The sequence below is a fragment of the Dendrobates tinctorius genome, unplaced genomic scaffold (assembly GCF_039654945.1).
Source record: "Dendrobates tinctorius isolate UK_male_01 unplaced genomic scaffold, ASM3965494v1 ptg000086l, whole genome shotgun sequence".
In the NCBI taxonomy this organism is placed as follows: domain Eukaryota; kingdom Metazoa; phylum Chordata; class Amphibia; order Anura; family Dendrobatidae; genus Dendrobates; species Dendrobates tinctorius.
The window spans coordinates 32489209-32511942 of NW_027361754.1; the positions used below are offsets into that span (position 1 = coordinate 32489209).

The following is a 22734-nucleotide window of genomic DNA, read 5'->3' on the forward strand; positions in this document are numbered from 1 at the left end:
TGGTCGTCTCCAAAATGGTTACCACCCATCTTGAAAAGTTTTACCCCTCCCATATACTAATGTGTGCCACAGATAGGAAGTTGCTATCACCAACCATTCCCATTTTATTTATTTGCATCCATATACATGGCCCACCCTGTAGTTTAGTTATCCATATCCACAGGCTATGTGAAAACTGTAGGGTTAGTGTGCCTGTGCCGGGACACCCACTAATCATGATACCAAGAACTTGCATCTACCCTGTTCCTTTTATTGCTATTATTTATTGTTTAATTGCCCAGCTTCTCCCCTCTGGCAATCCCTTCACTGGCTCCCCATTGCCCAGAGACTCCAGTACAAAACCCTAACCATGACATACAAAGCCATCCATAACCTGTCTCCTCCATACATCTGTGACCTCGTCTCCCGGTACTTTCCTGCACGCAACCTCCGATCCTCACAAGATCTCCTTCTCTACTCACCTTCCCAAGATCTCCTCTTCCCACAATCGCATACAAGATTTCTCTTGCGCATCACCCCTACTCTGGAACCCTCTACCACAGCATATCAGACTCTCACCTACCATCGAAACCTTCAAAAAGAGCCTGAAGACCTACCTCTTCCGACAAGCCTATAACCTGCAGTAACCACCGATCGACCAAACCGCTGCATGACCAGCTCTACCCTCGCCTACTGTATTCTCACCCATCCCTTGTAGATTGTGAGCCTTCGCGGGCAGGGTCCTCTCTCCTCCTATACCAGTTATGACTTGTATTGTTTAACATTATTGTACTTGTTTTTATTATGTATACCCCTCCTTACATGTAAAGCGCCATGGAATAAATGGCGCTATAACAATAAATAATAATAATAATTGCCACTTGGCTGGGTCTCGAGCCATGGCGACTTCCATGGACTCTGTAGGAAGAGCAAACTTGTGCAAGTCTAGGTATGTCTACATGGGTCTTCTCCATTATCTTGATAGCATCAAGTCATCAGGTTGCTGTCTTCCTTGCTGTCTTCACCTTATTCCTTCTATTCTTTCAACTATGATGTCCTTCTCCAATGTTTGCCCCCTTCATATGATGTGTCCAAAGTCGGCAAGTAATAGGTTGGTAATCTTTGCTTCGCATAACGTGTCTGGCTTGATTTGTTCCCAAATTGATTTTTGTTCTTCTTGCTATCCATGGTATTGATAATGACCTTCTTCAGCACCACATTTGAAATAATATACTCCAAAAAGAAAGCAGACTGTGTGCTGACATAATAGGGCACAGGGGTTGAAAACCATCCTTGGTCACCCAAGCAGACGATTATCATCTTTGGCTGTCCTAACCAATATATATTAGTTTGTCGTGCCAATGGTAGTTGTCTCTTTTTTGTTAATGTGGAGGTCTCGACAAGTCCACACGTTACAGTTTATTGATTTTTAATGATAAACGTGTAATGCTTAATTTCACCATCGGTGCTATAGGGAAGGCCAACTCTGGTAATTGCTGAGGTCCTGGGGTACTTATAATTGGGTGCTAGCCTTCCAATAAATGAGTGCACCCCCTATTTACCTGATACCTACATTTGCATAGGTAAAATGCATCCATTGTCCTGGGTTTCAGGTGATACCAGTTCTTGGTTATCACAGGTTGATTGGAGTTTTGTCCCTAAAATTACATCTACACTGTGAAAAGTGGAGCAGTGTCATTTGAGTAAACAGGGCCCTAAATGCTTGCAGGTTTACTGTGTTAATCCATGGATGATGACAGAAGTTTCCTTTCTTTTTTTTCATGTTTACTTTGCTGAAAGCAAGTCGGGACTGGATTCTGTGGTCTGACAGTGTTACCGCTGACAGGCTTCCAAAAAGTTGAAACGAGTCTATTTTATTATGCTTTTACAAAATCTACGAGAATGAAAGATGGAGCTCCGGTATCTGCAGCCTTTGGGTTGTGCAACACAGAAACTGAGTGTTCTGCCGTGATATTTGTATGAAATGTTGCAAAGGTATTTATATATTGTTTTAATGAAGCCTGAAGACCATGCTCTAAATTGTAGCAGCTCCTACAGTACAGAACAGGTATCTTTCCTTTTGGGAACCAGTCGTGATCACTTATCAGCTGATTTCAATCTATAAGGCACAGTGGGGCAGATTTGCTAATACTATACAATATTTAGACATTTGCAGAGTTATACAAGATGAAATGTACCAAACGGCTGATGCAAGATGATGAATTGTGCTCCTTTTTAGGCATATTTATTTAGATTTTTGCAATTTTATGGTCATCTTTTATGGGCCCAAATTTTGGTACAATTTGGCACATTTTGTCACATTTTAAGCCTCACCCTCTTTACACCTATAACATCCCCTCTCTGAGAAGTTCTTTGCCTCTTTTTGAGTGAACCAATAGCAATTTGGCACTGCACTGAGATCCTGGGTTCAGATCCCACTAAGGACAGGACTTTAATTGTTCTCACTATGTTTGCTTAGTTTTCCTCCAGAGTATTTTGGCTGTCTTGGACTCCCCAAAAACATACTGATTTTAAGTTTAGATGGGAGCCGTGAGGCAAGGTTGGAGATGCCGAATGTGCAGCTGATTCAACTGCACAGGTGCCCTTTAGCGGAAGGAGGACCAGTTGCTCTGCATGTATATTAGGTTACGTTCACACATCTGGGTGACATGTCCTAGTGCTCCCATTTTTTTTTCTTCTATTTCGAGAACCCACTGACCCATAATTTCATTGAGCCATGCACCCGTCAGTTTTAAAACCAAGTCCATGTTTCGGTCCAGGAAACTGCGCATGTCCGACTCTGTCTTTAAAGTCTGTTATGGGAATCCACGAGACACGGCGCTTAGTTACCCGCTGTTTACCCTGGATACCAGCGTGCTCGCTGGTCCTGATCGATGGTGAGTCTGCCTATGTGACAGCTCACCAGCGATCAGATAACTGTCCCAGCGATCCCATCCACGTCGGATCGTTGGAGGGATCACTGGGACATTGAAGCGTGTAACGGGGCCTTTAAGCATATTGTAGTTGTACATAGAGATGCTCACCTGTATATTTTGTGTACAACCTGTAAAATAAGAGGTTTTTTTATTTTATTTTGCAAAATAATGGGACTGATTTACTATCAGGTATATACGCCTGAGTTGCACAGCCTAGATCAATCCATAGACATCCAACCATCGCAGGGACCCATTGCAAGAAAATTTATGCTACATAATAAACTTTCCATTACCTGCAATTTGTTTTGTGTTTTTGCTTTTGGTTTTCTCTGTGTAAAGGTCATGTGTTCATATGCAATTACATTTTGCATGCACATTAATTTACTTTTTCTGCTCTGACCCAGTTTCTCATTTGTTTCATTGTGCATTCTGTGCATATAAGGGTGTGACCGCCCTGTTTGAGTTGGAAAATCCATCCTGTCTGGCCTATACTATTACTGGTGGTTCAGTCCCTCTGTCCTTGTTCACATTTACGTCACTTGACAAGTGGAAAGGTTTTAAATACAAGAGTTAGGACTGTCCCACAAGGGTTGCCGTGACGTGGCGGGATGGCTTCTACATTATTTTGATCAAAATTATGTTAACTAAATACCCTTATTATTACCATTATTACTACCTTCATGCAATTTTTGCAATATATTTTTTTTACTTTTTTATTCCAGGATATTTGTTTTGTGTTTTGCTTTTGGTTTTCCCATAGGAAAGCACTGAATGGTGGCCAGAAGAACACTTGACCTCCATATTGTCAATAGGGTATATATATATATATATATATATATATATATATATATATATATATATATATATATATATATATATATATATATATATATATATATATATTTTCTTTTATCTGTGGTAATGATTCATGGGTCCTAATTAGAGTTGAGCAAACAGATTCACAAGACCCTGGTCCAGTAATATAATCTGAAGTCCATGGCTGCAGAACTAGCTCTTTTTGAACTTGGTGCAACATCATCATTGCAATCGGAAAAGGCACTGGGGATTCCAGGAGGCAGGAAGAGGTTTGGAGGGCTCTGGTCCGATGGCCTCTGACTACTGATATGGTAACTGGACCAAGGTCCTCCAAATCTTTTTCCTTCACTCTAGTCCCAATGTGTCTGAACCACGTATTCTAAAAAAAGCTAACATTTGCGTATCTGCCGTAAATTAAACACGCGACCCACTCAAAATTGTGAACATGTAGTCTCAGCCTGCCGCTTTTAATTACGAAATAAAATATATATATAAAAAAAAAAAAAAAAAAAGTAGCCTTGAAGCTATTCTTGTATTCCCTCATTCTCTGCTCTGGTAGCTTTCCCCCCCTCCTTGTTTTGTTGACAATGATATAAAAAAAATTGCGGCTCAGGGAACACTTCGTACTAGCTATTTGAATTTGGCAGGCAGGGGCTGTTCCTGTACTGATAAGGAGTACTGTAAATAAGACTGTACAAAGAGGCTGCCATAAAGCAAGCTCTGTCTGTACTCATTGTTCTCTCCTCACTGGCTGGGGTGGATGTATTTTTAATTTTAATTTTATTTTTTTTTTTTCAGAAGACTGTTTTGGAACACCATGTTCTTCCTAGTCACACCGAACATGCACATCTCGTTAGCAAATTGCCAGTGTGTTTATTTTTGAAATCCTTTTGGAATTTTTATGAGTCAAATATGAAAACTATTATTAGTATTACCTATATCTTTGTTTTTTTGAGAGGGGGGTGTGGTTGTAAAAATGGTTTTTGTTGTTTTTTTTTGCTATGGGTGCCAGTGTAAAAAGTCAATTAGAATTAATGGGAATTTGTCAGCAGGTTCTTGCTATGCAATCTGAGAGCTGCATGATGTAGGAGCAGAGACAATGATTCTGTGGTGGGGAATGGTTACACAAACTAGCTGGACTGATCTGCATGTGACACCTAGTCCTGTAGTGGTGATCTACTGCTGACAAAACAATTATTGTATTGAATCTATAGCACACAGCATAATAAGTGACATATCCCTGGAATCTGTTTCTGTACCTCTATATTATCTCCTCCCCTTCTACCCGGTTTTTATGAAGGGAGAGAAATTATAATGGCCGCATTGTAGAAACATGGCCTTTTTTTGGTCTAGGGCCCATTACATTGTAAGTAATATCATTGCACCCATTGGACATATCTCTGATGTAAAGTCTAATGGAACTGCTTTACAGACCAGTAGATTAGAATTGGACTTTAGTGGAAAGAGGGAAAAGTATATTGATGATGATATTATTTTCTATGAAAAAAGTTATACTTTTACAATAGTGCTTTGGACATATCAATTGAAAGTGGCCCCAAATGGGGTTGTCTTGTCTTCCTCCTTTTAAAACCTATTTTAGACCATCAGGGTTTTATTTTGTACTCTAATGGGCCAGTCAGACCCCCATAGCACACCCATTACAGACCATATTATATTTCTGTTGGAAGGAACGTTTTTTGATGTGCAGGTATAACCTGATTCTTTATTGAACATTACCTGTTCACATGTACCAATATTATAAATATTTCTTTTTTTAATGATGGTGACCCAATTTCTGAAAACTGAAAGCAGTTACAATTGACTGGTTGCAACCATGTAGCTGCAACAGTGTTTTTTTTTTTTTTTTTTTTTTTCTTCTTTCTTTCTTTCCTCCTTCTTTTGGGAAGTTATGGATGGCTCTCCGAAATTGCCATAAGGATGTCTCTCTAACCCTTAGCTAATTTGGAGCCAGGTATATCTGGGCAAGCGTAAAGCTTTGTATTTCATCTGCATCTTTGGATCAGACTGTCAAGTTTAGGACAATTGACAGCGGTGCCCTTTAGAGTTGAGGAGTAGGCAATGTTTTATGAATGACAGATGCCGGTGAGTGATGAGGACTCCTGTTGATGCTCTCGGCAGTATCCCAGGAGTAGATACATAGAGCTTGATGCGCTCATTAATATGCATTTTTCTTTGAGTTCTGTAAGGTCCAAGCGCTGGTGTCCTTCATCCCAATGATCAACATCTCACATAGGTTGAATCGTATGGTACAGTAGTTAACTTGGACCAGTTAGAAAAATAGATGAAAGATTGTTAAATAGTTTTTATTTTCTCAACAGCTGGAGCAAAAGCTTTTGTGTGTGAGCAGTGCGGAGCCCAATTCTCCAAGGAAGATGCCTATGAAGCTCACCGGAGGACGCACAATGGTGAGTGTCAGCCGCGCCGTTCACTCTTTAGTCCAATTTAAAGACTGGAAACAGCTAACATCTATGGAACTGAAGACTTGCTCTGCGTTCTGGAATCTTAAAAGGGTTTGTCTTATAATATGGAAGAGTTTCCAGGTGTAATGTTGAATGAATTGTACCATCATCTAAACTCAGGATTGCAGTTCTAGATGAGTGAAACAATTTACAACAAATAAAAATTAAGAATTTTCCCCTATAAGATGTTCTACATTCAATTTTGCATGAATGCGGCAATAAGGCAGCCGACCGAGCATCATTTTGCTGGATTCTTTGAGGTGTGGATAATAAAATACTTTACTCTCCCGTCCTGTTTGCCCCTCACCTGTGCTGCCACCGCACCTCCCTGACCGGTCATCTACTAGCTTCAGATCATTCTTTGGTCCAGATACTCCGCACAAAGTCACATGCGACTTAGTGCCGATCTAGTCAGTGCCGAAAAAGAACTGAGGCGACTAGAGGACAAGTGAGCATAATATTTTTATTACTTTTTTTTAACTCTTCTTACTCATCTGTTCATTATACTCTGAGGTCTCTCCAGTCCCAAAATCATTAATAAATATCTTTTTAGGTCATATTCAATTTGGACCAAAGTTTGAGACTCTCTCCCGGCCGATTCAAGTGACTCTGCCTAAAACGAATTTGGACAGATTTGCTCATCTTTAGTGGCCATTTGAACAGTTCTCCCATACATTACATTAAGCATTAAAGGGAACCAGTGCGGATACATTTTCCCTCATCTTTGGCTGCATTCATTATTGCATTTGCACCTGTTCTTAATTTGTCTTTTTGCGCCATATTGTTCTCTCAATTTATGCATTTACTATTTAGTTGATTTTAAGTCTTATTTTTTTATTTTTTTTAATAAAGTTGGCCACTGTGGGTGACTTTTAGGTTTTCAACTTTTTGTAAAGTGAAGAGTCATCAGGAATGCAGTTTATTGGTCAACGCCATCACAAAGTATCAAACTTCTTCATTAGGACATTGACCTGATGAAGTTTGATAATTCAAAATGCGCTGACCAATTAACCGCATTCCTGACTCCACTTTTCCGCCGGCAGAGCAGAATTAACCCATTTGATTCCAGTCCTTGATATTTCCATAACCATGGATCTGTAGCATCCTAAGCCTTTTTAGCGGTTGTGAGCACACAACCCGACCAGGTGAGCACCATTGCCCACATTTTTTCTACTTATTTACTGGAAAAGACTTTATTATAATCATTGTCCTTTGAAGAGGAAGCATAAATCTGATGACGGATTACCTTTTTAATCTCACCAATATCATACGTGGGTGAAATGGCTTATCATGTTTGCACAATTACATATTAACGCTAGATATAGCAATGTCATTTAATGCTGCCGATGGGCACCTGGGCATTACCTGAATGACCAGTTGCCAATCATGGCTTAGTGTACTCCTTTTTTTTTTTTTTTTTTACAATCGGCTGATTAACGCTATAGGGATCTGGCTTATGACTGTCTGTCTCGGATTGTATAAGTTTAAGCTGCTACTTCACATTAGTTGAATTCTGCCGTGACAGAAAAAATTAAAAAAAAAAAAAAAATTCCAGCTGTAATTTTCCCGAGCGAGATCGTGTCTGGCACATATTCTTGCATAAATAACATGATAGCAATTGGCTGACCGCTCGGCATTCATCTACCCAGGCGTCATCCTGGTCGGACTCTAGGTGGCAGTATTGGTAACCTGCAGAGCAGTGTGCCAAAGCTGAAGTTGTAGAACTGATTCGAGACTGGAAACACACGTTCTCCCAAGCAAAATATATGTGCAAATAGGAAGGGGAGCAATATTTGCAAGAAACCTAAAATGCAATTTCATCATTCCGATTTTTATATGACTTATGCAAAAGCTATTTTCTTCCCGATTATTAGTTTTATTGTTTCTTTTAAATGCAGTTGCAACATGTAACCCAAGTGAATGTTACACTGCTGAGATAGAACAGTCGATAAAACCCAGGGCACATGAATGTAGTACAGGTTCGGGATGATTGAAAGAATTAAAAATCACCTTCAGGCTTGTTTTAAGTAAAGGTCCAAGAAAGCACCAATGTCCCGTAACTAATAGACTCCCAGCAGCCATTACTTTCATTGGTCTGACTTTCAGAATATTGATCAAGGCTGATATATGGCACCTATAAACCGCCATCATTTGCATTGACTTCACTCCGGTACAATAACGTAAATGTCTGTTAATTATCTTTACTGCATAAACTGTAATTGTTAGTATATTATGACTTAAGCTAGGGACATGGGCATCAAATGTACACCTCCAAAGGTTTGTTACCCATTGGGTTTCATAAAAAAAAAAAAAAGAAAAATATATATTTAATCGTTAAAAAAAAAAACCTGACCATCACCTCCATATCATGTGAACAGATGCAAGCTGCAATGACTGCATAACATACAAAAAAACAAAGCTGCAGCACTCTGGAAGGGCCAAGATATATGCAGTCACTGAATACATGAGATCTAAACTGCAGTGTCGTTAATAAAATGTACTTACAAAAAAATGAAGGTTCTTAAAGCATAAATCGCCAATTCATGTATGCCCATCAACCACAACAAGGTGACCTCCCTCTGAGTCCTATCCTACTAAACAGTAGGTTCCTATCTGGTTATTTAAATTGTAGGCTTAGGCATGTTTAGTAGGATAGGTACCCATCAGAGGGAGGTCACCTTGTCATGGTTGATGGGCATACATGAATTGACCAATTTATGCGCTAAGAACCTTCATATTTTTTTTCATAAGTACATTTTATCATTTCAAAATGAAACCAGGCCTATGAAGCCTATAGTGGTGAGAGAGAACAAGAGTATAAAAATCTAGGTCTCTGGTACTATCTCATAAAGAATTCTAACTCAATGGCTCCATTGACATACTAGCTGACATGAATATGATATCAGTGATGGGCCACCAACCCTAATGTTGATATTTTTGGCTCAGCACGTCCTCGTCATCTTTTACTTTTTGAAAGTCTTTTCTTACTTGTAATGGTTAAACAGACTCCTCCAGAATCCCGCATTAAGCTGTGCCGTTCCCTACCCATGACCTTGATGCGCCAGTGTCTGACTTTAGCAGCTTGTGGTTTCATCAGGAGCCACCAGGTTTCTATGCAACATCTCAAAATAGAGTGGACTGGTCCTAGTGACGGGTTATAACCTAAATAATCCATGGGGAAGCGGCGGTCTATGTCAGGATTCATTTACTTACAATCCTTTTTTGTTTTTTTATTGTTCAGTGCGTTTTGCTACACATTTTAAGTGTTGCTCTTTGACTTTTATTTTGCATATTTAAAGGCAATCTTTCACCAGATTTTTGCCACCTAATCAGTGAGCAACATGATGTAGAGACAAAGACCCTGATTTCAGCAATGTCACTTAAGGCCCCTTTACGTTTAGCGATGCACCAGCGATCCCGACCACGATACGACCTCGTCAGGATCGCTGGTGCATCGCTAAATGGTCGCTAGTGAGCTGCCACACAGGCAGATCTCACAGCGATGCAGCAGCGATACAGCGGTCGTTACTTACTTTTCAGATGCGGCGATCCTAACGTCCTCCCGTCGGCGCCAGCAGGAAGCGCCCGACGAGAAATGGAGCTGCACGATCTCGCGCGATCAGCGACAGACAGCGGGGGAGCCGGTCGGAGGTAAGTATCACACATAGCGATATCACTAGCAATATCGCTGCTGCGTCACAAAATTGTTGACGCTTTAACGATATTGCTGTATGTAAAACCCCCTTTACTGTTGTACTACTCACTTGCTGGCTGTAGTTTTGATACAATCACTGTTTTATCACCAGGAGGTTATCTCTAGAGTACTTGTTGACCTGTTTCCTTATAGTCCTCCATATTAAAGAGCTCTGAATTAACCCACCCCCATTACTGATTGGCAGCTTTGTGCCTATGCATGGTGTGCACAGCTTCCAATCGGTGGTGTGGGCCGGGGTTATACAGAGCTCAGTATTCAGATCACTGGTAGATCTGGAGCAGAGAAAACAGGGAATTTATCCAAACTGCTGTAAGCAGCCCAGTAACTAATTCATTGTTGGAATCCGGATCTCTGCCCCTACATCATGATACTTTTACACACTGGAGCAAAAACCTGTATAGGACGTTTTCCCATTTATTTACCAATACTTTGCATCAAAGTTTTGGCACAATTTTGTAAGTTTGCCACACTTTAGCCACCTTAACTTTCCCTGATACTTAAAAGCTATAAAATGTGTCTAAAATTTGCCAAAAAACAGTACATGACATGAGTCAGACTTATTATGCAAGCTGAGCCACAGTTCTTGTGCATTTAGGGTGGTGGATATACCCATTTGGTTATTTTCTTTTTACAGAGTTTTATAGACTTTTGAAAACTTGAACTACAGTAGCTAAAAGTTGCACTTTGTCAGCACAGAATGCTGCAATGAAAACGGGAAAATATACAAAAACTAAAATAAAAAAAAATGTAATTTTGAGCTAATTAATGGAGATCCTTAACAAGAACCCCTTAAGGTTCATTCAAGCGCCAGTGCACATAGATCTAATATCGGACCGCCCAATGCACGGACAGACCGAAGGTCTCCTGACCCCCAAGTGTGACCGCTTCATAGAAACATATGCTCTGGTCGGGAGTGCAGCCACCGGTCCGTGCATTGGTGGACCACAGTTGGACCGATTTGGCATGGATGTCTAAATGCCATAATAAAGCACATGGAAGTATTTTGTTTTTTTTTCTCTACCACACGACCCCATTTATGTCTACCTGTTCACACCTTGGTGTCTTCCCATATTCAACATTTTTGATGATCAGCTTGTTCCTCGTGCTTCACTGGTCTCCATTACTTCTGGACATTTCTGGGGTTTCTATTTCTCAGTGAAGAGATTCAGATGATGTATGGAGACTGACTTTTAGGCATTGGGGAAAACTATGCATATTGGCTGTAATGAGATTTTATTTTATTTTTCTTTCTGAAGGAAAGCTAAATGTTTGGCTAATATGAGAGCCTTTTCTTCCTTCCAGAGGAGAGCTAATTTACGAATGTAGGAAATCTCTTTAGGCGTTCTGTGTTATATGATTTGCTGAATCTCTTCCCTTCTCACAACCTAATTATCACCATGATTATCAAAGTAGGAAAGAAAATAGAACGATATGCAACTACAATAAATGTTGTCACATTTATGGTAACCAGATACATTGCATTACCAACTCATTCTATTAGGATGGCCGCCTCCAGTGTGAATCATACCAGGTCCACCCTAACAATTACCAGCCACAGAAATTGAAATGGCCTTCCTGAATTGATCGACTTCTGTATGTAACTTTGTGTTTTTAGCGCTTACCGTACCTCCTTGCTCCATTTGTAATCCCCACCACCAACCCAACATACTTTCCCATGACTATGCGATTAGTCGGGAATTACCAATTTGCTAGAATTGACATTTCCCCTCTAGTTCACAAAAGCAACACCATTATGGGGGGGCAGGTTTTCCCTGTTATTTTGCCTCTGTAATATTTAACATTAACGCCTTCTGTAGTGACCATCACATGGACCTTTTCATTATAAAACTTATTTAATATATAATCCTGGCCCATGCTTGATGTCGGAACTTTTCTCATTGACGAAAGCTGAAATTGTCGGAGAATTCTTGTCACTGTTATTTATTGTGTAGCGGATGTCTTACTACCTATATATAGGCTGCCCTCCTTTTGTTTGATCAATTTTCATTCAATCTGTTCCCGTAGTTTTTTTTTTTTTTGATTTTTTTTTTTTGGTGGGAGAATAGTGCGCTACATAAAATGCCAAAACTATTGATCTTTCCATAGCAACCTACTTTTTTCACACCGATTTTCCAAAATAGTTCTTTTAAAAGCCTTCGGATTGATTCTAAGCTTTGTCCAGTCACAGGGTCATCTCTTGCCTTGACCTAAAGACCTGTTTCTTTGTATCTGGAGGGTCTGATCAGTATGCAGACACAAAGCTCCCCCTCCCTTCGTCTTTATCCCACACTTATTTTTCTCTACAAAACGAGGAAGTGAGAGGGAACAGAAGGGGATATTCCCTCTTCCCTCCTTTTTAAAGCTCCAGGGGGAAATCTTGTTTACAATCCTCATCTACGGCTGTGTTTGGCTGGAGATGCTAGGAAATGCATCAACGCTATTATGGGTGGACGATATGGCAAGTTTACTTGCTGATTTTGAATGGTCTCCATTAGATGTTCAGAGTAAATAAAATTAGTCCAGGAACTATGAGACCAGTACCAACACAATAAAAGGATCTGATTTAGTGGATTGTGAGGGCAGGCAAAACCTTACTCGTCCCTTTTAGAAAAAGGTCACCAAAATTGTTGGCTGTAGCCAAATGGAGTAGAGATCTTAGCCAAATGGCACATATCCTCCATAAGAAGACCATTTTGCTTTAGCGACACAAGTGATATGCCGAATATTGCATATAGTGACTGTAAAGGTTTGCACACAATACACTGAACACTCATCGAAAAACTCATTGGTAGACGTAGACTGAAAAGGGCGCCTGTGACAGAACAATATGTGGGCCCTTTACTGTCCAAAAATTCATCGCAATGCACAATTCCTGCTGCTTTGGAGGTGGTAATGGCCAAGGAGGCCCCTGTGAGGACCTCTTGGACTCTTGTGTGACCGAACAGGTTGCACCAGTGGTATGTCTGCCCGTGTCGGGAAGTGTCCTACCTATTTTCACAATGAGTTGTAAGTGTATTAGTGAAGCTCAGCTGAATGACCGTGTGACAAATTTGGATGCCTAACTAAACCTGACAGTTCCATTTCATTGTGCTGCACTACGTAACTCATGGGCAGTAGGCTCACTATCTTTGGGTTCTGTTAAACCCAATCTGTCCATTGCTCCTTAGATTTATTCACTTGGGCATGACACTGGCACCTCAAACCTCTCAAGAACCCTCCTTCTCTTACTGTGAAAAAGGCTATTAAAACCTCTTGAGATCCCCATACACAAATGGCTTACTATCTGCTATATACAGGAGCACTTGCTCTGCCAAGCACTCGTGTATTCTCTTCAAGAGAGTTGAGCCTAGACTCCTCCAAAATTGGACATGCTGGATCCTTATCAGTTCCCCATCATCTATCCGGGAATGTTGGGAGGACACTATACATGTTAGATTGTCGGTCAAACCCGCTGATATTTGCAGGTTCGGACGGTGTTAGTCTAACTTGTATGATGGCCTTTGCCGCAGCTTTGATTCATTCTTATCTTTATTGTAACTCTCTACTAATTTGTCTTTCAGTAAATTCTCCCCTTCCCTTTACAAACTATTGTAACTGTTTTCTATTACTACTCTTACTCTGACTCATCCAGTGCCAGCCATTGCACTGTTGTCCATCCTCCATAGAATATGATTTAAACTTACCACTCTCACTTTCAAAGTCCTCCACATAGCCCTGCAATGCATCCCTCATATCTACCACCCTACTCATACACTACATTCTGCACACAGTCAAGAACAAACATCTTCCATAGTCCAGCCTTTTTTTTTTTTATTTGCTTGTATAGCGCCATCATAATCCACAACGCTTTACAGACATGATCATTTCTGTCCCCATTGGGGCTCACAATCTAAATTCCCTATCAATATGTCTTTGGAATGTAGGAACCTGGAGGAAACCCATGCAAACATGACGAGAGCATACCAACTCCTTGCAGATGTTGTCCTTGGTGGAATTTGAACCCAGGAACCCCAGCGCTGCAAAACAGTGCTAACCACTGAGCTACCATGTTTCCTTTTCTTGTGCTGCACAAGTTCTCTGGAATGTGCTACCACTGGCAGAAGAATCCCTAACACCTATAGTTTAAGAGTGTTCTTCTAAATGCTGAACCGCTATGCTATACAATACAAGCACTTTTACCTCTGGAATAACCTTATTTTTTATTTCTGAATTTTAGTACATGTAGCCTACAGACAGATTGCAAAAACGTGTGCAAGTGCCAACACTGCAAGAACTCAAAAAATCGTCACACCGGGAAAATTGCTAAATATTACATTAGATACCTTATTGGCACTGTCTACACTCTTGGCATGCATACATATTTCTATACAATACGTGGAAATTGGAACCATTATGGCCCAAAAAGTACCAGATGTGCATAAAGAGGGAACACTTCTTATCTCTACCTTGATCGGGAAGAGTTGTGTCCTTGTTTGGTGCTTCATCTCAAAACCATTGGCAATTTCTTTACTTATAGAGTGACAAAAGACATAATTTTCATTGGACAGACTGGCACAACAGGAGATGAAACAAATTAAGGTTGCAACTACAGGTGGCTGCTTCCCTGCACCTAAAGAAACCTCTCAGATGACAACATGAACCCTATATTTCATGTTTTTAAGCTTCAATCACTAGTATAACAATCAAGATCAATGGTCTTGAGGGAATTCACATGCACCTCTGTCTTTGTGCCTCATGTGTCTACTATAACTGGACTCGTTTCTATGGGTAGCTTGGTGGGATATTGGGGATTCTACGCAATGCCGTCTTCTAGGTAGACTCCATAGGAAGCTTTGCCCCTTTTAACCCTTCAGAAGTCATGAAGGTTAAATATGTTTGTTACAGTAGGATGGCAGCCCCTCCAGTGTCAAAGGCTTTAACGACTCGCTGTCACACTCTTCATTCAGCCGTCCATGGGGACGTCCTTAGAACGATTGTTAGTGGCGGCCCCTCTCTTTGGAACCCATTGGGGATGCAGACAATGGATAGAGGAAAAAGAATGAACCTTGGCTTGTCCTTGGTTGAAAAGACCAGGGACAGTGAGGTCAGGGTGAAGGGGGTGTGACAAATATGGCCCCTCATTCACAAGGGACAGGTCTTTGTGCTTACGCTGGCCAGATGGCCTCAGGAATAAATTAAATCCAGTCTAGCACAAGGATACCGCCTGAGAATGTGTTATTGCCTTATTTAAGGGGCTGAAGAGACTACTCTTTTCTGACTCATCTTGTTATTGTTGTCATGTTTCCAATCCCGATCACACATTTATAACTCGTTTCATAGCAAAAGGGCGGTAAGCAAGTAATATTTTGTAAGAATGCGTTATATTTTTTTCCTTCTAATCAGAATTTAGATGACTGAATTGTTGTGGGGTGCATTCACATGGGACATAATTGCAATGGAAAATCTGCACTGTAGTTCAATTTTGGTGCAGCGCATAAGTCAGTTTTTCTACAGTGAATGAATGAAATTTGGTAACACCTCATCTACTTTGCTACTACTGTAAAACTTTGGATTTTCTGTAGAATAATCCATACCATAGCCACCCCATGTGGTCTTATCCTATGAAAGTTGGAATTCGATATACTAAATATCACATAGCTAATACTTCATAACCTTCAAACCAAATTATTGTATTGCAAGATGCTACTTAAGTGGGATGTTCAACTTTTTTTGTATTGTGGGACCAACATCATTTTTGCCATTTTTGGGTTTCTTTCAAAAATTTGCACCATTTGGTTTTTCCAGGCTTTTTTCTTCTTGCACATTTCAATTTTGATGTGGTCTGTGGTCATCCATCAGCTGATAGGAGGTCAAAAAAAAAAAAGATGACAGGGTTATAACCTCCCCATCAGACCATCATAAGCGGGCTGACTGATTCTTAGTGATCTCACTCTTCAGCCAGCAATAGAAGCTACAACACACAGGCTATATAGTAGGAAAACAGCTCAAACTTTTTAATGGAACTCAATTGCAAAAAATTATTTTTAGTTCCAATTACCATATATGCATTTAAGTAAAGAAGGAAAAAACAAAATGTAAACTGCCTCCAAAGTTGGACAACCTATTTAATTTATGTGGTGAGCTCCGAAAAAAGTGTATCCTTTTAATAGTACTTTTCCCAATTAAAATGGTTCAAACGTCCATGCTGTATAGATAGCTTGGATCACTATGGATTGCTACTATGAAATGGTGTATCTGCTGTCAAGCTGATGACTGCTACATCTGTAAATAAAATGTGTGCCTTCTCTGAAGCCATCTTGCTATAGATGCATTTTTACATTCCTGGTGGCCACTTGGTTAGGACTGAAATCTAAAATTTTTGCATTGTAGATGCTTATGAAGTTCCATTTTGAGCACTGCTTAAATCTCATTTCCGCCTCCAATTTTATCTGAGATTAAGTCGTGCCTGCAGAAAAGCTTACTGTACCTTACACTAGATGCAAAAAGCAACCAAAGAACTTATTTTAGATACACCAGTGTATTTGTCAGGATGAGTCTGTTTCCTCAAGCAGAAGTAAAGCTACCTGGCATACCAATATCAGGATCCTATGACCTACCAGCATGTCTTTAAACTAAGATGAGAAATTACGGAGATTGCAAGAAAGCCAAGCGAACAGTGCAGCAGTGTTGAAACTTTCTACAAGTAGCATTATCCTTGTTTTACATGTGCTTGGAGAATTCTCAATGGATTTAAAAGAAGATATGTGAAATGCTAAAAACCGCTCCAGTGAGCACAATCTTAAGTTGAATTTGCGTTCCCTAGTTTGGTCCCCATGATGACTTGAACAGGATACCTGTTCTTTCTTTTTCCACAAACCCACTCATTGTCTTCATGGTACATTTTTTTAGTATATGCATATATTCTAGTGCCCAATAACATGATCCACACAACTGCAAAAAATATTACATTTCTGCAGGAGACAGTCTCTAATGCCACCTGTGAGTTGTTTCTTTTGTCGGTGTCTGATCCATTAAATATCTTTAAAATCTGAGGGTTATTCGCAGAGATTAGCAAATCTGTTTGACACTTTAATTGTCAAGTTTTGTCAAAATTTGACTAGTGCAAGTTGCAAGTAGCCATGGGCAAGGTACTAGTCTTCTGCCTCCCGTCATTTTACATGAAGATGGGGATCCTAGCTGAGTGTATGGGCTTCGTCTGTGGGGGGCACTACGCCTTTGCAGGCCGTGTGATGCTGGTGACTTCGGCTAGCCAGGACCGGATGTTGAACAGCTCAACAAGAGGGAACAGTTTTATTTTATTTATTTTTTTTTTTTCTTAGTTACCTTGGTGGGACTAGTTACGATATATAGTGGCTGCATGACTTCAATTTCCTTTACAATACGGAGCATCTTCACACAATCTCTACCTCTTCCAAGCTTACTTGTTTCTGCATTTTTAATTTTAAATAAATTTTGGGGCATTAGCCGGACCATCCGACCACCCACATGGGTAAGATGCTGTTCACGTTGTCTCAATGGTAGTTGTCCATGGATTTGGGGGAGGGGACGTGGAGTAGACAGCAGGCAGTGAGGCCTAACCACTATATGCTCCCTCTCCCTGCTCATTAAGGTGAACAAATGATATGATATAAAATTTATTAAAAATGTATTACTTATTTACTGGCACTTAGGCTGCATTGATTTTATATGCACCCATTTTGCCATTGATCACCTTACTTGAATGGAGACCCTTTCAATGTGAGCAATTTATGTGCTGGATGGTCTGTGTTTTGGTTCTATCACCTTATATATATACTCTCATCTGTATGTCTTCCTTTTTTAGTATACATGTATTTATGAAAATTGAATAAAATGAATATTTGCATGTATTAAAAAAACTGCTGTTTTCGTGCTGAATACTTTGTTCATATTGGCTGGGCTTGTTTTGAACTCTGTTTTCTGTGGATTCTAATAATGCTTTGAGTTGCCCAATTTACATATTTTGACATTAATGATCAAATTTAGGTATGATAACTCTAGTTAAAATTGTTATGGGAATAGTGGCAAATTCATAGGACGTGTTTGTTGTTCCACTTACTGTATCAATAAGATCTCCTCCAGAAGAAGCTGCAGCTATCAGGACCATGCAAATATCATAAAAGGGCAGAATGGTTGACCTAGGGTGGCCTATTTCTAATAGATTTCAGTGTACATCTTCTCCATGATCATAATAATAGTAATTTTATTTCTATAGCGCCGATATATTCTGCAGCACTTTACATTTTAGAGGGGACTTGTACAGACAATAGACATTACAGCATAACAATAAACACAGATCAAAGTAGATACCAAGAGGAATGAGGGCCCTGCTCGCAAGCTTACAATCTATGAGGAAAAAAGGGAGACACGAAATGTAGATGGTAACAATTACTTTCATTATTCGGACCAGCCATAGTTTTCAAATCGGATGTAATTCTGCATGAACCAGTTAACAGCCCATGTCGTCATAATGTAAGATTAGTCTCCATTTAATCAGGTCTAGTCTACATTTTTAGTCTTGGCTTTCCAATATTGAGCTTCAACTTATGTCACAGATTGACAGGACATCCAGAATCTAAACAGTTATTGGTGGAAACATTAAAGGAAATCTGTCAGTGGGATCAACTATCCTAAGCTGTTTGCTATTTTCATGTAGGACATGGGAAGTGGAATAAAATTATATCTTTATCTGCAATCCGATGTCCTATTCCAGAGAAATCCACACTTTTCTTAATATGTAAATGAGCTGTTCATATCTATGGGTGGGATATAGAGCTTCCAGAGAATCTGCCTCCAGAGCTTATTATACATCAAAGGAGATGTTGCCAATGTGAGACATGTAATGACTGTCTGCTCTCCTGATCTACATTTCTCACACTGGTAACATCTCTCTTTTCATTTACAATGCGTTCTGGAGGCAGATAATCATGGAGATCTATCTCTGGCCCATAGATCCTAATGGCTAATTTACATTTTCGTAAAAACATAGATTCCTCAAGACTTTAGACATCATATCGCAGATATCAAGGTATCATTTTATTCAGCTATGACCTACATGCCCATCTAGACGACTTAGGAGGGTTGATACTATTGACAAAGTCCCTTTTAATATGAAAGTTAGCACTTCAGTTTGTTGGCCACTACAATAGGGAAATCCAATTTTCTATGGAAGATCTAGAGTAACTCTGTTTCTATATGCACTGTGCTGCGACTGGCAATAATTGCTCTAAACAAATTGCTACACCAGCTCTAGCACACATGCTGTACGTATTTTTAATTTTTTTTTCTCTTGCTCCGGAAACAAAGCCAGAAAGAGAGAGGATATTGATGGTAAAAGAAAAGGTACTCTGCAGAAGTCAGGCTGCCCCCCTTAACACTTCCACCCGTCTCCTCTCCCTTCCCCGGTATGAATCTGCTGTATCTCATTCCAAACACTAATTCCAGTTTAATTGCCACTGGCCCCGAAGCCTCTTCAATAGGAGCTAACAAATGGTTTGCAGCCTGCAAAGCTCCGTCAGGCTGCATTTTAAACTAGGCTCCTTCCGTCCGGCTCGCATGCCAATGAGCTAGTGGAGAAACGCCATGTTTACTAATTACCCACTCTGACTTCACGCCACAGACTGCTAGCTGGCTAAAACGTCTCAACTACACCCCTCTGGTGTGACAAAAGAAATTGTAGCTATGAATTTGCTAAAGTACATTTTCTTCATAACCCTTGAGAATACCTACTGATGCCGAATAAGGCCACAAATTGTATCCTGTTTTGTCTTGAAGTGGGAAATATTTAGATTATCTACTGCGATATCCATTCCATGACGGTGCGCTTTCATCTGCCTTGTATTGTTTGATGGTTATTTATCACATAGGTTGGGATTAGTTTGTAGCTGCACAATGTAGGTTCATAATCAGTTTCTGAAATATATATATATATTACTACTTGTGATCTTCAATGTCCAAGCTATCAGGTAGTGTGGGTGAAGGCACTCTATGGTAAAAATGCATATTCTACAGACTATGGAAAGGGAAGTGGTAGGGTTCCTTTTCCAGCAAATGTTGTTAGACAGCTCCTCAAAACCTTTGCACGTCTGTTGGGCATACAGAAATTTACTAACAGTAATGTAACGATTGTGGTTTTCGCAGAGGTTGTAACCGCAATTGGGACTGGGGTGTTATGGTGCCCACCTGAATGTGGACAGGCACTGCTTTTGATACTCTCCACTTTCTCATGATGTGGATAGAGTTGAAAACTGTTTGGCAGAGTAGAGAGTGTCGATTCTTTGCTCCACCACTTACGGTGGGACACTACAGACTGCTTTAGGTGTTTGGCCTGCAGATTTCTGAAGTGCAGGAAGCTTGTCAGGTGGCACCATTATATTAATTGCACAGCCTGAAATATATACCGTAATTATTATGGATATGGAATTATGATTTATATAAACGCACAAAAAGGATGCTATTAGTACAAAGAGTGACAAGGTAGCCTTATTAATATAAGGGGACATTAACATGGTGACACAATGAGACATGCACCGTTTTACCACTATTGATGCCCCTTTATCCGACCATACATTGTATGAATGTTACATGGATATAATGTATGGTCAGATAAGGGGGCATTAATAGTGGCACAAGGGTGTGGGAATGTGTGTGTTTTAACACATGTAGAACCTAGCATCAGCAGCACTTGTGCATCCGAGCAGCTAGCTAAAATTTATGAACCAGCAACCAACAAATGTCTGGCAATGTCTTAAAATCCGCTTCTCACGTAGAACACATTCATGATTGGCCCAACCAAGTATGACTTTGTAATGGCAGTCACATGGAACGGCCTTGGAAGGTGTATGGAAGTGTAAGTGCCTTCACAGAGTGGCCAGATATAACCCTCCGCACCTTGACATGTGGCGGCAATTCTAGAATTCTTACCCCTCAATCAAAACAGTCTAGCAACCGGCACATTTAAACTAAATCTTGGGTGAGACGTGCTTCCCAGACACAGTCGGCCTGTTTTGCTTTCAGCAGCTGACATTTCTTTTTAACCAGAGATAAATGTGCAATTTGTGCATACTTTGTATGGCCAAAGAGTCTCTAATAGCAAGATGCCTTAATTTCATCGTACTTTTTCTTGAATTTGCTGTTGAAGCTTTTTAGACTCCTAATTAAAAAGAAAAAAGTTAATTTCCAGCTAAATGAATTGTATACATTACTCTCCCCTTAGTATTTCGTCCTTGCGGCCGTGTGGCACATTGTTTGTAGTACAGTATGGGCCGCTTGCACAGACACTATTTTGGTTACCAGGGAAATGAATAGCGAGCCTATTCCAGGCCTCTCTTTGCATCCTGTATAAAATGTCTTTAAAAGCTGCTTAATTTGTAATCTTCTTCTAAAAGAGCGAAAAAGCCATTAAGACGTCAGTTCCCTGAATGAGCCTTGTGTCTGTGTGTGTTTATTTTAATTTATTGAATACAAATTTTCGTAGCAGTTTTTTTTTTTCTCCCTAAAAAGATCTGGAGAGAAGGGGGTAAAAACACCCGCTGAATAGCTAATTCACCAAAGCGGCAATTCTGCGTAATTTCACCATGAATGGTTCAGGACGAACATTAATTGTCAACATACACCCCCTTGCGATAATGCAATTTTTATCTCGTAAATCGTTTGTGAGCGGCAATTAATCGCATCAAATAGTATACATTTATACATTTAGTATAACAGGAACAATTACGTTTCTCCTAGATGTGGAGAAATGGAAGCACAAAAAATGCTGTGTTGAAAGCAGGTATTTTTTGTTTTAATGGATTTATTTTTGTATTTTCCCACTTTAGTTTCCCTTTTTTTTTTTTTTTTTCTTTTGCATTTTTTTGTTAGAAATACATTACCTTTATACATCTATTGCAACATAAACATAGGGGGTTTCCATTCATGAATCATATTTCTTTTTTTAAATAAAAATCATTACATGTCCATTATGCTCGCACTTAATAATGAACTGGCCCAAAATATACAACTCCTTTCTCAGCCGGCATGAGGTTACTTGAGTTGACACCCTTTTATTTTTTTGCAGTTTCTATACAAAAGCCTAAAATTGGGAAAAATGTGATCAAAAAGTTCACAGCCTTTTATTTGTCCTTTTTAAAGGTACACGGTGCAAGGCAAACATTTGATACCCCATGAAAGTGTACTATACTTTATCCTAATGCTCTATTTTTTTTATATTTATTTTTTTGGATGAAGGCTTTTTTAGAAAAGGATCAGTTTAGATATATTTGCTAGGGAGGCCCTATCCAGAAAGGTGGGGAGGGTTTTTATATTTGACATGGTGTTTCATTACAGAGGACCTTATACTAGATTTTTTTAATTTAAACTCTGTACCTTCATCAATTAACCTTAATCCATTGACTTTGGAGCAGCTTTTTATTTTTTTCATCTGTGACCCTCCATTTCAAAGTTATGGCCACTGAAATGATGGAAGTTGTTCCTACAACCAACTGGGGGTATAACCCAGAACTTCACTGGGGTGGGGCTATTTCTTGATTGGCCAGTGTCAGCAGAGTAAAGACAAATGAGCAGTTCTGTGGTAGACACTAATATGGTTAAGGAACAAAAATCTTTATTTTTGGGCATAACTTTAAAACTGAAGGGCGCAGAATAAATAGAAAACCTGTTCTAGAATCTTTAGAACAGCAGTAATTGAAGGAGGCAATCAGTTTAAAAGGGTTGTCCGAGAATTTAATATTGATGGCCTTTCCTTAGGATAGGTCCTCAATATCTGGTGGGGGTGCGACACCCAGCACCT

General features: G+C 39.8%; 1 protein-coding gene across 3 annotated transcripts in view; it reads left to right on the forward strand.

Moving 5' to 3' along the window:
• Positions 1 to 22734, forward strand: part of ZBTB16 (zinc finger and BTB domain containing 16) — a 149923-nt gene that overhangs the window by 96671 nt on the left and 30518 nt on the right. For all 3 annotated transcript variants that reach the window (XM_073585292.1, XM_073585291.1, XM_073585290.1), the window contains one exon: positions 6071 to 6157. In XM_073585292.1, coding sequence (XP_073441393.1) covers positions 6071 to 6157 — 87 coding nt within the window. The remainder of the gene's footprint in view (positions 1 to 6070; positions 6158 to 22734) is intronic.